At 37.0% G+C, this 16540-nt stretch overlaps 1 protein-coding gene across 1 annotated transcript in view; it reads left to right on the top strand.

Moving 5' to 3' along the window:
• The window catches only part of LOC112547815 (uncharacterized), a 365550-nt gene that overhangs the window by 266349 nt on the left and 82661 nt on the right, over positions 1-16540 (top strand). Inside the window, exon 11 of the mRNA XM_075923696.2 lies at positions 8340-8461. Within this exon, the coding sequence (XP_075779811.2) occupies positions 8340-8461 (122 nt within the window). The remainder of the gene's footprint in view (positions 1-8339; positions 8462-16540) is intronic.

The raw sequence follows: 16540 nt of genomic DNA, 5'->3' as shown, positions 1-16540 counted from the left end.
TTCAAAGACATGACTAATAGACCATTTATTCTAAATCACAGTGCTAGCATCTGATGAATTACATTGAATATTGAAGATTTTACATAGGCCTGTATATGGGGAGGGACTCATCCAAATTTAAACATGAAGAGGGCTATTTCACACAATAAGTTATATCTCCCTTTGAATTTTAGAGGCCTCACTCTAAATTGTGATGTGGTAAATAAGAAAATAAATGTGACACAATCACATTTTAATGAACATTTGTCCTCCTAGACCACATAAAATTTTCAGCAATTGTACATATCTTATAGTCTCCTTTTTTTAAAGAGATCTAAGAAACATCATGATTTATATGCAATAGAGCAATCTCAAATTTTCTTTCTGAGACCCATGGCAACTTACTATAAAAAATCTCAGAAGTCCACTTACGACACTGCTATGTTTCTGCAAGCAGAAACATAGCACCAGAATTAGGAGGTAGCAAACAGGGAAATTTCCTGGGACCTCACACCATGGGGGCCACATGAAGCTAAGTTGTTCACACTTTGGCTTCAGCCCTGAGGATATTTCTACACAGCAGGGTTAAAGTCAAATTAAGCTACACAACTTCAGCTACGTCAATTGCGTAGCTGAAGTCAAAATAGCTTAATTCAGCTTTGTTGCTGTCTACACAGCAGGAAGTTGAAGGAAGAACACTTTTCATTCAATTTCATTTACTCTTTGTGAAATGAAGATTACCATGAGTCAGAGTAAGAAGTCCTCTGGCTCGACATTATTTTGAAATAAAGGCTTGTACGGGGGGTCCTAGCCTCTGATGGAGAGTTGCTTCAATACAAAGCATGTGTAGGGAAGCTTGAAAAATAATCTACGTCTTCAGTGCTATTAATACAATTTAAGTGAGAAGATTTTTCAATAAGACAAGGAGCTTTTAGTTGTGGTTCATCATGTGGCTATTTGTCCTACTTTTTCCATGTCATGATTATTCATCTCTTGTGAATTACATTCACATTTAAGCTAAGTTAAATTTGTATTGCAACCACGCAAAAGCCAGGCGTATCAGTGCATCAAGTTTAATGATGAATTACTGAGTTTTTGTTGGTTATTCTCAAAATTAAAACACGTAAATGTATTCTTCCTTTGCACTAATTGTGAATTTTGCATGTTTGACACAATATCCCTGAATAAGTGTGCATAAAATAAAAAAAATGTTTGTAAAACTGGTGACTAGCAAACCAGTTTATTTGTTTTCATTTCACCTGGTCATGCTCAATATAGTTACTGTACTCATAATTTTGGGGTTTTATGGTTCATAACTATGCTATTATTAGATATTTATACCATGCAATGGATAATTGCCTTGTAATCCTTAGGCATTTGTGTTAGACTATTAGGATCTCTAGAACCAGGCTGGTACAAATGCAAATGTTATTTGTTTTAATGCAGCTGCATGTGAATATATATATCTAGAACAAATAGCTTAGATGATACATAGAGCCCCCTATCCTGTATACTGGAAAGAAATTACTCTGAAAGAGACTTGTAGGTTGAAGTAGATAATCAGCTGAACATGAATTTCCACTGTGACACTGTCTAAAAGGGGTAATGCAATTTTTTGATGTATTAACAGAGGAATCTTGAGCAGGAATAAAGAGTTTATTTTATCTCTGCATTTGACACTTGTGTGACATATTCGAATATCAAGTTCTGGTGCCTACAAGTAAAAGAAAAATGTTGATTAATTTGGGAAGATTCAGAGAAGAACTATGAGAATGATTAAAGGATTAGAAAATATGCCTTACAGTGAGAGATGCAAGTAGCTCAGTTTATTTAGCTGAACCAAGAGAAAGTTATGAAGTGTCCCAATTGCAGCCTACAAATATTTAGTAACGAGCTCTTCAGTCTAGCAGATCAAGATGTAATATAACATGACCCAGTGGCTAGAAGCTAGGTAGATTCAGAATGGAAATACAGTGTGATTTTTTTATGCTGAGGGAAGGCACATCAATAGTGGGGAGTGAAGTGGGCAGTTTCTCTGGGGCCTGGCGATTCAAAGGGACTTGGAGTTCCTGGCAGTCACTGCTGATGTTGCACCAGCAGTGGTGGCCAGAATCCCAGGCCCTTTAAATTGCCACTGGAACACTGCAACATGTGCTCCGTGCTGTTTTGAGGGCCTGTAGGGCTCACTCTGCTCTGGCCAGCTCAGAGTACTGGCTTCCCTGACTCCACCCCTTTCGCCTGAAGTGCTACCCCTGTGAGGGCATTAAATTGCCCCCCTACCTTTCCCAGGAGCTGGCTCCCCTGACTAAGGGCTATTAACCACTGGAACAATTTACCAAAGTTTATTGTGGATTCTCAATCCATCACTATTTTAAAATCAGGACTGGATTTTTTTTGATAAGATATGCTCTAAAATTATTTTGGGAAAGTTTTATACATGTGCTATATATGAAGTCAGACTGGACAGTCACAATGGTCCCTTCAGGTACGGGAATCTATGAAGTTTTAATCCTTAGTAAGTACCCATTTTTGTTGTTTTATGCAATACTGGGTACACTGTTCCTAGGGGTAAAATCCTGGCCCTTCAGAGAGAGAATTTTATCCCTACAGTGCTATTTTGGCACAAGCTCTCTTGCTTTTTGCTTCATGTCTTTCTTGTTACAGGTACACAAGGGCTGCGTCTAGACTGGCATGATTTTGCAGAAATACTTTCAACAGAAAAGTTTTTCCATTATAAGTATTTCCGCAAAAGCGTGTCTAGAATGGCACAGATGCTTTTGCGCAAAAAGTGCTTTTGCCCAAAAGCATCTGTGGCCAGTCTAGACACAATTTTGCGCAAGAAAGCTCCAATCGCCATTTTAGCAATCGGGGCTTTTTTGCGCAAAACAGTTCTTCCCTGTCTACACTGGCCCTCTTGCGCAAGTATTCTTGCGCAAGAGGGCTTTTTCCTGAGAGGGAGCGTGAAAGTATTTGCGCAAGAAGCACTGATTTTGTACATTACAAAGTCAGTGCTTTTGCGCAAATTCAAGCTGGCAGTGTAGACCGCTTGCAAGTTTTTCCGCGAAAGCAGTTGCTTTTGCGGAAAAACTTGCCAGTCTAGACACAGCCAAAGACAATAGTCAAGATGTTCAAACTTGAGATTCTAAAAAGAAGCTCTAAATCCATATTCGTGGATATGAATTTAGAGGCTTATTTTTTAGGAACTCAAGTTTGAACATCTTGAGTACTGTCTCTGTGTACTTGTATGATAACAAGAACTTACATATGTTGCTTCATTTTCAGAAATGTTAAGCATCCTCAAAGTCCATTAAAATCAGTGGGAGCTACAGTAATATAGCATCTCTTAGAGACATGCTACTTCCTTAAGTACCTAAATATGGATTTGGGCATAGATCATTAGGCTCTTAGATTTGGAAATTTGCAGCAATGTTTCTATTAAAGGTAGAGAAGTTCCAGGTCTAAGAAAGCTATGACTAAACTGAGGCAGTATTTCCATATTATGATCCTGATTTTCTTCTGCTCTGCAATTTGTGTAGACATTTACTAGTGTGTAAAGCTGAAAAAAATCACTATGAAATAAGAACAGTAGCAGTTTACTCACTTTGCATAAGTAAAATGGCCACACAAACTGCAAGGCAATGGGATGTCTGGTTTAGTCTCCATCTTCTCCTTCTTCCTGAAGTCTTTCTCTTTCACACTTTATCTTCTCATTCCACTGTCAAATTACTGTGTTGCAGCCATGATACTTCTACGTGAGGTTTTCCTTTGAAGTCTATCAATAAAATTCCTTAATGAGTTGTTTCATGTTGATCAAACTATCAGGTTTTTTTATTTTCTGTTCCCTGAGCAGAACTACCAGCCTCTCTCTATGTCAGAGATCAAACCCAAATCTCACTCGTAGTACAGAGCACTACTATTAGGGCACACACTACCTTTTTCTGTCTTTAAAGCAAGTAGAAGCAGTCTGTTTAGTTTAGCTTAATACTTTGTTGCATTGATATTTTTTTCATGTGTGCTGTAGCACCACCTGATAAGATTCCCTTATAAACAGCATTGTAGTTAGAGATATGTGTAATTTTGGGAACAAAATAGTTATAGAAAAATACATGTGGTGAACACAAAGACATTTTGCAGCTTCATGTCCATTTCACCAAATTGTTCATTTACCACTCTTCCCCTTTTCCACTATGTTGTTAGTCCTTCTGATCAAATCCCAGGTAGTCTAACAGAGCATTGAGAAAACACAAGGGCAATGTATTTGAGGACATTCCAGTGGCTTCCAAGGGAAATATTAGAGGTCATCAAGGAGGAACTCCAGGACATATTTGACTTGGGAATAATGGATCAATCACCTTGTTTGTGGAGGAGCTTCATGTGCTCATTCCTAAGCCCGATAGTACAATACATTTTTATGTTGACTTCTGCAAGGTGAAAGTCTTATCCAAATTTGATCTCTCTATTTGTACTGAGGGCAAATGAGTGGATTGAGTGACTAGAAGCCACTTGGTATATCTCTACCCTTGACTTCACTAAAGAACACTAACAAATTCCGTTACCACCAGAGTCTTGTGAAAAGATGGCCTTTTGGCTGTATTAGTACTGAATGATGATACTCGGGCTATGTGAATTGGCAGTAACTCTTAAGAGACTTGAGGCCAGATGAACTATTGGTCCTGGACCAGAACTATCAAGCAGAGATGAAGGCCTAGTACTATTCAGTGAAAACACTAGTGTACCTCAAAAGAGGTGAGACTAAAGATGATCTATCTGAGGGCCAAATCACCAGGAAAAAAGGAACCCTAGCAGACCTGAGCAGTAAACCTACAGCGTCGCTTCTAGGCCCAAGGCTGGTGAATTACATTATCACAGATGCCTAATGTGAGACACCTGCCGCCTAATTGTAGACATGCTGTGCACACACAGCTGAGACTGAAGTCAGATTGGAGGTGTTCTTTGAACATAAAACTGCTATTAAAATAAGAAGTACTCTTAAAAATCAAACCAAGACAATTAGCTGATACATTGGGCAATATTGACTATGTTCTCTGTGGCTCGGATATGGAACTGAGGCAAAAAATATTAGCAGAAAGTGTCAACTGGTTCTCCACCCACATACACGCTTTTGTAGGAATTGATGTATTATGATAAGAATTTTTTTTCTCTAGTAGTTTTTTTAATACCCTATCATAGTCAAAAGGGAAATGCCAAACAAAAAATCTCTAACAGTTGATAGATATTAATGATACATAGATCTGCTTAAACTCAGTTTCTGGCCCTCTAATAATATTTCTTACAATTTATTTAACCCTATCCCAGAAGACTCAGTCATGTAGGATATATTATGACCTCTAATTCCTGGAGCATGTGAAAACCAGAGCAGAGAATAACTATCCAGAAGCTTGGCAAAGATCTCTTGGTCTTGTTTGTGACAAATAATTTTTCATCCTTTGAAACTGTGTTCAAAACAAAGTATTTTTCTCTCAGTCATAACAATTATGACACTAAGAAACATATGAAGATAAGAGAGAACCTAAAATACCCTCCAAACATTTAAAATAGTTAAAATATGGAAACATACCTAATGGAAAACATTAATATATGATAAATAGATATGCAGCCTGTCCATAAAGATTTTATTCTTCCTTTGCTGTTGCAAAATCCCCTGAACATTATCGGTCTTTTCAGAGTTCTTTTGACCCATCAAACTTTCCCTCCTGTAAAACACACACACACAAAACAAAGCACTTGTCTAAAACTTCTTTGTTTCTTTATATTTATCTCTTTGCTGTTTCCCTTTTCACATCCATTATTTCCTACTTTTCTAATATCACTTGCCAAATATGCTACTGCTTCTTAGGGATTCAGGTTTAGACCTAATTATTGATACATAATCCAGAAGCACAATAATAGTAAACCATATATTGGATACTTTTTCTTAAAATCTGGAAATGATTTTTTCATAAGTAAAGAGTATCCACAAGCAATAAAACTTACCCAACACAATCAGGAGAGTAGGTTATGGATACAGTACAAAATATATAGGGTAAATACCTTTTGTGGTTTCTTTCCTCTTTTTAAAATCTGTGGTAAACTCAGGCTATGTCTACACTGTGTTCTTTTACTGGAAAAAGATACACAAATTGTGAACTGCAATTTGCGTAGGCTTTTCTGCTTCTTTTTTTCTGGAAGAGGCTTTTCCGACATTTGGCCCATTTACATGGGGCCAAATGTCGGAAAAGCCTCCTCTTTCAGATGATCCCTTATTACTGATAAAATGAGGAATACAGAGATGTCAAAACAACGTGCCTACTTTTTCAGAAATTGTTCCGAAAAAGCAGACATGTTTCCTGGACGTGGCAGAGTTTTTCCGGCAGATCTCCATTATCCTGGAAAAACTCTGTAGTGTAGACATAGCCTCAGTGGGCTATGACACAACAATAGCAAGAGTTGCAATAGCCCCAATCAACTTCTTTGGCTTATGGTCCACTTTTTAAGGCTCTTCATCAAACACATTGGATTCAACAGTTCCCAAACATTCATAATTCCCAATCTGCTGTCCTGCAGTTGTGTGTTTGCTGAACCATCCTGTTTGAAGTTTGTGAATAAGGGGTTTGGATGGGACATGTAGACTTCTAAGTGTCTCCAAAAATGAAAAATTGGTCTTTATTAATTGCAGTAGAATGTATACACAGATAATTTTAGAAATGTTAATCGATCAACATACATTTGCTCATGCCTAACAATGACTTAAGTGCAGTTACAGCAGGTGTGAATTTGACCCAAAACCACCGCTCTTTTTCAATGAAATTGTTGTTAGAAATGTAAGATTTTTCTCTCTTGTCAATCTATGATTTGTCTCTATGGCTTCAGTAAGATATGAAATCCTGTTAAAATGGGAAAGTAAGGACACACAGAAAGAAAAAAAGGGCTGGCAATATTGCCCAGCCCATATTTTTGAGAGTTGTGACACAATGTTTTCACTTTGTTTGCTCAGGTTAGATTTTTTTCATATCTGAAGGAGGAGCAGATTACATGATTATTGTAAATATAAAATTTAATCGTGTACATCTCAAGGAGAATCTCTCTCTGTTGTAGGACAGAGTCATAGCTTACATTTTCAAACAGCTAAACTCTTAAATTCAGATTGAGACACGTGATGTGATTTCTGAGGTCCTGAACACCTGCAGTTCCAGTTAACTTCAACAAACTTAGAAGATGCTTCAAACTTTTGATAGTTAGGTTTTAGCAACTTAAATTAGACCCAGTTTTGTTTTAATGTATTCGAATCCTGAAGCATTTGTTCTGTTTCTTAATGACTATCAGTTCATAGAGATTAAATATATTTAAAAGTCCTTTAGACTAAAACCCAGTTCACTGTTTAACAAGCACTGAAATAATTCACACTAGCCATCTTTGTCCTAGAAATGTTTTCCTAACTTTTGCTAGAAGGAAGGGAAATTTTGCCAGAAGCAACTACCTTGGCAAAACAAGTGAGTTGAGCCTCTGATGAATAGAAATGCTTGTACTGCAGCCCATCTCAAATTAATATTCAGTTCAACAGATGTTCTCAAGCTTTTTCTCTTTATATACAAAATAGACAATGAAATGCTTGATTTTTACTTTTATGAGCCCTTTCCACCTGTGTACAGATATCAACTAAGAAATAAATGAAATGATGACAAAAATAGGGGTGGTTTATTCCTCAATATAATTGCCTGGCAGGTGAATGGAAATGCCCTGTGACATCTGTCATTTAGAGATTAATATGCACAATGATTAAATACTTTATGCTGTTTAACCAGTGACAGATACTATATTCATACCTAATGTTAATTATTAATTTTAATATTGTCACCAGATTTCTGGGAAGATTTATATTTTCACATTCTTCAGTCTTTACCCAGTATCCGGGCTATATAGATAGACAGATTTTCTCCTGCTACGCAGCTATAAGCTGCACAGTTTCATTGCTAATGTACCATCTAAGGTGTTAAGCTTGTCTGACGGATCTATATTCCTCACAGCTTCTTTACATATATTTGTTCTACAATGCTATACTGGCTAATATAACCCCTCTGATTAGAAAGGCATGGTTTCCATTTTATTATATTATCATAAAACAAAATGTATTTATTAAATAATATAACTTACATATTTATATATTCCTTTTTTCAGCTTACTATTCGGCCAAAAGTATCACTGCGTTTTTGAGATTCTAAAGCTTCAAATCTAGAAAACTGACTAATGCATTTGTTCAAAGACCAGGAAGGCGCATCAGCCAGCAATGACTCCTATTACAAATGTACTCAACTAAATGAAAATTGACATTAAGATAATTTATTTTTCATAATTCATTACAGAGCTACCGGTGTGTTTGCTTGCCTGGATGGGAAGGAACATTTTGTGAATATGAATCCAATGAATGTAACTCAGAGCCATGCAAAAACAACGGCACCTGTACAGATCTGTTCAATAACTATAGGTAAGCACCATCTTCTGCCCTAAATGATTAACTTTCTGCAATAACACACTAATGCACCCAGTTATTCATTTACACCTGCACTTGGTGAATTTAAAATTACTGCACAGAGATGAACAACAACTTCTGGCAAGAATACAGTGCTACAAGTACTGACATGTTCATTTGAAATCAGCAGCAGTAATGAATTGCAGATGGCAAGTGAAACAAATGAATCAATCTAAAATCCTTAGCAGGTAATCCAATCCGGAACTGCATCTCATCAAAGAAAATACGGAATCTCCTTCTACCGTATGTGCCCTTTAGCTGTAAGAAAAGGTTTGGGTATAGTCAGAGTGGGGGTTGGGGCAAGTTTATCCTAGGTAAAATGGACAGATCTGTGAGATTATATCACTGCTACCACCTTGTGGATGAAGATGACTAAGTAGTACTTTAGCATGACCATTAGCTACAGTGAAAATAACAGAAATAGTTTGGATCTGATGAAGATATCAGCACTGTTTTTGAACTGAAAAATATGAATCAACCTGTTATTTCAACCTAATCTGATATTTCTTTCATTTATAAAATCCTTTGCTTGTCACTGTTAGAACAATTGTCACTTGCAATCAGTATTTGTTACTCACTGCTAAAGACAGTGCTGGTTTCATTTTTCATAGCATCAATACTAATATGGTCTTTCTAAAGCTGGATGCCAATTCAAACAGATATAGAGTTGGATGTTAGAAAGTATACAACATAATTGCAATGTAAACTTTTATTGTTTGCTGTATACTGACAGTGTGCGTGGCACATCACATAACACAGAAAGATGGACAGGAGAAGTTTAAAACTATTAAACATTAAAATTCACACATATAGGAGTAGGTGAACTAAAGGAGTTAGGCACCCACGTCCCTGCTTTGGGCAAATAAATCCCAGTTTTGAAACCAATACAATGCACAAACTCTTATCTTATCTGGTAGGCACCCTCCGAACAAGCCTACCGAATCTGACCATTCAGATGAGGTCACACCAAACCATGTTGACAAGACAGGAAGGATGATAAAGTCTCAAAGGAGCGGGGTGACTAGAACTTTGATGAGTGCTCTAACCACTAAGATATATCATGCTTGGGCTCTCTTGCTCTCTGTCCGGCCCAAATGACTCTTCAACTGTCTGCAGTGCAACAGTTTCAGCAGGAGACATTGCAGGACTCCCTGTGTAAGAATATCCTTTAGCTCAATGGATATGACATTCACCTGAGATACAGCAGTTGAAATCATTACCAAGAAAATCCTCTCTGGTAATGTCTATATATATTTCAGATAATTGAGGTTTGTATCAAAGCCTTTCACTGTGAAAAAGAAATAATGCACAAATATTCCTGGATTCAATCCTCTCATTTTTCTAATTCTATTGCTATTGATATGTTGTTGCTGCTGACAGTATGAAATTTTATCAGCTACTTGATTACATATGCTCTTTTATAAAATGTTGATATTTGACCATTTTAAAATAAGGAAGTTTTCTAAATTAATAAAAATGAATCTTTTGAATATTTATAATTACCTATACAAAAGAAACTGTTTAGTTTATATTTTTTGTTGTTTCCACTACTGTGTCCCCCATTCTAATCCTCAGTAGATCATAAGCTTTAAATTATGTTTCAAAGATTTTACAACCATATGCATTCATGAGCAATTGCAAATACTTTGTCATTGATTCTATAGCTGTGCCATCTTTTTTGAAATATTGCATATATTCCACCCAAATAAAATCATAGCCTAATAAAGGCCTTTAGGTGTTCTTAACCACAAAAAGCTGCTAATAAGAAAAAAATTAAGTGAAAATATCACATTTTGAGTTCAGTTCAGACCACTCACAAGTTATGTTACTGTCTTCCCTATAACTTTATGATAAAAATAAATTTTATTAAAAAAATGCAAGTGTTTAAGTATAAGGAATGAAGATAGAGTTAAGAGTGAAACAAAACAAAATATATTTATAGAAATCAAATGATAAAACTACCAAAAACAGATGTTGTGACATCTCTCACCACTCATTCTTCACAATTGTGGCTGACTTTCCATCAGACAGGAATTTCCACAAAAGTAGAAGATGACAGCTTCACTTGTCCTCTTAGGTTAAAGATATTTACTTAAGCAGGTGTCACACCCATCTTCAGTTCTAGAGATGTCAATCCTCCTTGGTTGAAGGATCCATCTTTCTCAGCTTGCAAGTGTTCTGGCCTCTTGTGTTTTTCTAGTGGCGGATACCAAAATGACTTCTGTCCTACTTATATCTTCTAAAGTTCAATGAAATTATTTCCAGAGGTAGGATGACCTCATGTTTTTCTTCCCTTCCTATGGACTTCCCATCTTTCTATAGTTTCTGCAGTAATGCAGCCTCCATTGTTTCTGATTCTACCATGCTTAATTTAGATAATAGACAGACAGATAGCTATGACATTCTCTTGTGTGTGAGCAGAATGTACAGCCTAATATCAATGAGTATCCACAATTCATTACATAGTGTTAATACATGCATGATATCGATTACCACTATGTCATTAGCCTTCAGAAATATCCTGACTCTGTAAACTCTTATTATATAGTAATACTGTATACAATCAGTTGAATCAATTTGCGTATCTTTTGGGGTTAAGACTGCACTCTTTGTATGTATAAACCAGTAAGCCTTTGAAATGGTTTCTTCTGAAAAGTGGAACAAAGACTAAACTTCTCTGTCCCACTGAGAGTAGATGCCTTACTGTCTTCTTCTCCACTTACACATATGGGATTTGCCTCCACCCTATTAGCTTGATTGGCTTGTTTACTACTTATATATAAACTGAGGAAAACACACTTTCCTTGTTTAGAATAAATTTGTTAAACAACCCTTTCTGATATTCCTGACTTGAACACATTTTAATTGTAATTCCAGTACACATTAATAATGGTTTACATCAATCAGATACATATATCAAACAAGAATACTAAAAATCAGTGAGTTATTAGTTTTCAAATGGTACCTCACAAGCCATATTTGGTACAAAGACTGTAGAGTGTAAATATAGAACTGTTTTATGTGACATTTGTCTTCATCCATTCTTTGAAAATAATGTACTTCTCTATCTCCTAGGTGAGGCAGTTCTCCTAGCTATGTAGAAGAAATGGCCTGGGCTTCAAAATAATATATCAAATCTTGAGATTGTCAAATAAGAAATATCCTCATTGGTTTTTCACAGCTCCCAATTCTTCTTTTCCATTCAAATAACATCATGATATGGGAGTGCTTGGCTCTCATGGTAGGGGAATTGTTAGTTATGGTACTACATATTCTTTTATTCCCTCCAGACACCCTCTGTCTCTTTTATGAAAAATCCTCATGTGCTCCCCTCAATGCTGGCTACTAGAGGGAAGTTTGAAAATAGTTAGGACGTTTAATATTTTCTGTGAATACTGTTAAATTGTCATCCAAATACCCAGTTAGTTTGGTTTCCACAAGCACATGTAACACGTTGGACAACTCTTTAGGTGTTCATCTGCTCTCTACTGCATGGAATGTTAGACCTTTCTAAGTGTATATTATGTCCCCCACAGGTCACTGACCTATACATTTTAAGAATTTTTGTTATTCAGCCTAATAGAGGGAAGTACTACTTGTACACATTACACAGAAATCGTAGAGTTGGACAATACTAATCCTTCGTCAGAATTTGGATCCATCAGCCAGATATCAGTATGTGACTAATACGTACTTCATGGGTATACTGAAGTCCATCCCAAACTTGATAGCTGTAAATGGGAATGGAATGGTAGCTAAAATCATTGGTTCCTATCTTTTGTGCTAAAGAATACAATCTTTTGTATGCAGCAGTTCTAGAACTTATGATTCATACTTAGCCAGGTCTCACATGCCGCACAGTATATGTAGAGGCATACATGTATCCACATTAATACATTACAGATACAAATTTCAAATTGCCACAGGGAATTAGGAGCCTCATAGACTTTCAGTGAGATTTAGGTACCTGTTTGTCACCTTTCAAAATGGGTCTTCAGGGCCATATGTGCTCTGAAAATATTACACTCGATCTGCTAAATGCATATTGCCTAAAATTAATCTGTTTGAATAGTTACATGATAATGTTATTTATTAATACAATTTTCTGAAACATAGCCAGCAGCCTGACAAACTTTTAGTTAAGGATCCATAATTGTTCTCCTTGCCAAATATTAGAATTGCTGGGATTTTTTTTCTTTCTAATTAGGCTCAAAATTTGTAAACTCCCTTGGAGAAAATGGTGGAATATCTGCCTACATGTATTTAAATCCCTAATACAGCATTGCTACTTGGATACAGCCTATGGGAGAAAATACACATATGCATTGGTACCTTGTTGAATCATGACATTCATTCTTAGGATTACTGACATAATCATCTAACTATTATAGCATAGTTACTACTACTTTTAATTGCCAATTCAGATCAGTGTTGAGAAACTATTAAAATAATAAAAGTGTGTGTCATTTAGACATACAATTATATCCACAGCTGAATTTTTCTTCAGCCCTACACTTAATTATTACAACTATTACAAAAACTGTTAGGTTGCACCAGAAATAACTTAAGAGCTTATTAAATAATGGCATTCTTACAACATTACTGAAAGATATCAGCCTACTCCAACAAAGCTTAAGACATCAAACACAAATGAGATCAATAAAATTGTTAATTGACTTACCGTGAGCCTGAGAGAGAAATTATTAATTAATCTAAATGTGTCTGGAAACCACATTCCACCTGAAAGTGTGAACATATCACAATTTCAATCACAGCTCTGTCAAACAAAGCTTTCTGCCCTTCCCATATTGAACTGCTGTAGTTTGGTGATGTTTGTTTTTTGTTTTGCTTTGTTTTGTTTTGTTTTTTGCAAACAACTTAAGAATTATGGGAAATGATTTTAAATCCACAGAAGCTTCTCTTCTGATGAGCTAGTAAAAAAGAGTTCACAAAATCTGCAAGACTTCCTTGTCCTCTCTGTCTTGTTACAGCTTTAATTGTAGTGTTTGCAAAATAAGTTGGCAAAAAAAGTTTACTCCTCCTTCTCTTCTGGAAGAACAATTCAGATCATTCCCTTTGCTAAACATTTGCTCAACTGCCTTTTGAGCAAAAAAGATCCTCCATGCATTCTCTTAGGCTAAGAGTACATATTTATAATTATCAATTACATGCATAAGATATGCTTATCTTCCAACACTAGATTTCTCACAGCAATATAGAACTAAAAAGGAAACTGGGGTATGGATGAAATTTAAATGTTGAGTTTAGATTTTCTTTTGTTCCTGGCACTTCTGTATACTAGTGCCTTTCTTTGACCCATTTTGTCTTCCCCATACGTACTCCACATCATTACCCATAGAAAGGGATCTACAGAATACTTACTGTTTCCAGATACCAAACTCTGAAACACTTTGCCAACAAACCCTTTTGTTAGCAGTTCTTTTGGGCTCCTTGACCAACTCTTCCTTTGACTGCTGCAGAGCTATCACAGAGGCAGTGCTATATTTTGGCTTTTGTGCCTCTGACTGGCCTTTACTTTTGATTATTTGGTAAGCTTGCCTATTTTTATATTAGTAAAGAGTCTTCTGTAAGTTTTGTTTTTGGTCTGTCTTCAAAAACTTTATGTGGTTGGTTCAGAGATTTCCAAAGTTAAACTCAACAAATTTGTGAAGAAGCAAAAAAGAGACAACACATTTTTCAGGCACAAGAAGTTTTGTTTTGTTTTTATTTTGAAGTACTTCATATCCTGTTACAAACCACTGGAAATATATGGTCTGCTAACTGTCACACTACAAAAACAATGAGGAGTCATGTAGCACCTTAGAGACTAAAAGATTTATTAGGGCATAAGCTGTTTCCTAATAAATCTGGTAGTCTCTAAGGTGCCACAGGACTCCTCATTGTTTGTGCAGATACAAACGCACATACCTCTCTGAAATTTGTCGAACCGCAGTATTTATCACAGCTCCAGGATTTTAGCTGCTCTAGATGAAGTTCAGAATATCCTCTTCCCATCTCAGTGGAGTAGACTAAACAGTCACTAACATTTTGCAAGTTTGAGGGCAGATTTTTGTCATTTACTCAACAATTGTCTAAAAGCCTGGTGAGATCTTCACTCACAGTTGTTTAGTAAAACACTAAACTTAAATAAATGAGATTTTACATGGGCATTTTTTCAAGTCAAGGGAAGTGACTTATTGGGAAGTGTTTTTAAATGACCAACATACATGGAGGGCAAAGGCATAACTTCTTAGAGCATCTTATATGCTTCTATAACTAAATTTCAAATAAACTAGTATACTGAACAACTAATTTAGCTATAACCATTCAAGAAAGAGATCTTGGAGTCATTGTGGATAGTTCTTTGAAAACATCTGCTCAATATGCAGCAAAAGTCAACAAAGCAAACAGATTGTTAGGAATCATAAAAAAGGGACAGAGAATAAGACAGAGAATATCTTATTGCCTCTATATAAATCCATGGTACTCCCACCTCTTGAATACTGCATGCAGATGTGGTCACCTCATCTCAAAAAAGACTTATTGGCATTGGAAAAAGTTCAGAAAAGGGCAACTAAATGATTAGGTGTTTGGAATGGGTGCCATATGAAGAGATTTAAAAGACTTGAACTTTTCAACTTAGAAAAGAGGAGACTAAGGAAGGATATGATAGAGATCTATAAATTCATGACCGGTATGGAGAAAGTGAATAAGGAAAAGTTATGTACTTGTTCCCATATCATAAGAACTAGGGGTCACAAATGAAATTAATAGGTAGCAGGTTTAAAACAAAAGGAAGTTTTTTGTCATGCAGAGCATACTCAACATGTGAAACTCCTAGCCAGAGGATGCTGTGAAGACCAGGACTTGAACAGGTTTCAAAAAAAAAAAAAAAAAGCTATGTAAATTCATGGAGGTTAGGTCCATCTATACTTATTAGCCAGAATAGGTAGGAATGGTGTCCTTAGACTTTGTTTGTCAGGAGCTGAAAATGGATGACAGGAGAGGGATCATTTGATGATCACCTGTTCTGTTCACTCCCTCTAGCACTGGCCACTGTTGGAAGACAGGATACTGGGCAAGATGGACCTTTGATCTAACCCAGTATGACTGTTCTTAGGTTCTTATGTTCTTAAACTATAAGTACCCCTTTCTGTCTGCCTAGGGATCTTCATGTTGCATCATTAAATAATAACATAGGGTACGTCTACACTACAGCGCTAGTTCGAACTAACTTAGTTCGAATTAGTTAATTCGAACTAAGCTAGTTCGAACTAACGCATCTAGAACTAAAAACTAGTTCGAACTAGCGTTTTGCTAGTTCGAACTAGTAAGTCCACATTGAGTGGACTCTGAACAGGGCTTAATGATGGCCGGAAGCAGTGCCGGCAGGGCATAAAAGGAGGACTTAGAGCATGGAGATACTGTCTCAGGCTAGCCGAGGGCTGCGCTTAAAGGGTCCCGACCCCCACCCCGGACACACAGTTCTAAGGGGTGCCCCGCTTGCAAAGAAGTTCTGGCTTGGAGTGCCCTGAGTGCCCACACTGGGCACATCACACCACTCGGCCATCAGCCCGGCTGCACTTGCCGCAGGCTGCCATCTGGGGAGAGGGAGTAATTGGGGGGCTGCAGGAGAGCTTCCACCCCCAGAAGCCCGCAGAGCCAGCCCAGTCCTCCCCATCGGGGGCTCGTACCCCATTCCTCCCTCACCTCCTTCCACTTGCCCTTCCCTAGCCCCCCTTCTTATTGATGTACAAAATAAAGATAACGTTTCTTCCAACATTGACTCTGTCTTTATTGAAAAAAACTGGGGGACACTGGGAAAAGGAGGTGGGAGAGGGGAAGAGAAAGGCTGGGAGAGGGGAGGGCAACTAACATGATCAGGGGTTGGGAACAGGTCCCAGATGAAGAGAGGCTACAGAGACTGGGACTGTTCAGCTTAGAAAAGAGGAGACGGAGGGGGGACAGGATAGAGGTCTATAAAAGCAGGGGTTGGGTGGAGAGGGTGCATTCAGAAAAGTTCTTCATGAGTTC

The sequence above is a fragment of the Pelodiscus sinensis genome, chromosome 3 (genome assembly GCF_052426305.1).
Source record: "Pelodiscus sinensis isolate ZL-2025 chromosome 3, ASM5242630v1, whole genome shotgun sequence".
Lineage (NCBI taxonomy): Eukaryota > Metazoa > Chordata > Testudines > Trionychidae > Pelodiscus > Pelodiscus sinensis.
This window is presented reverse-complemented; position numbering and strand designations above follow the sequence as displayed.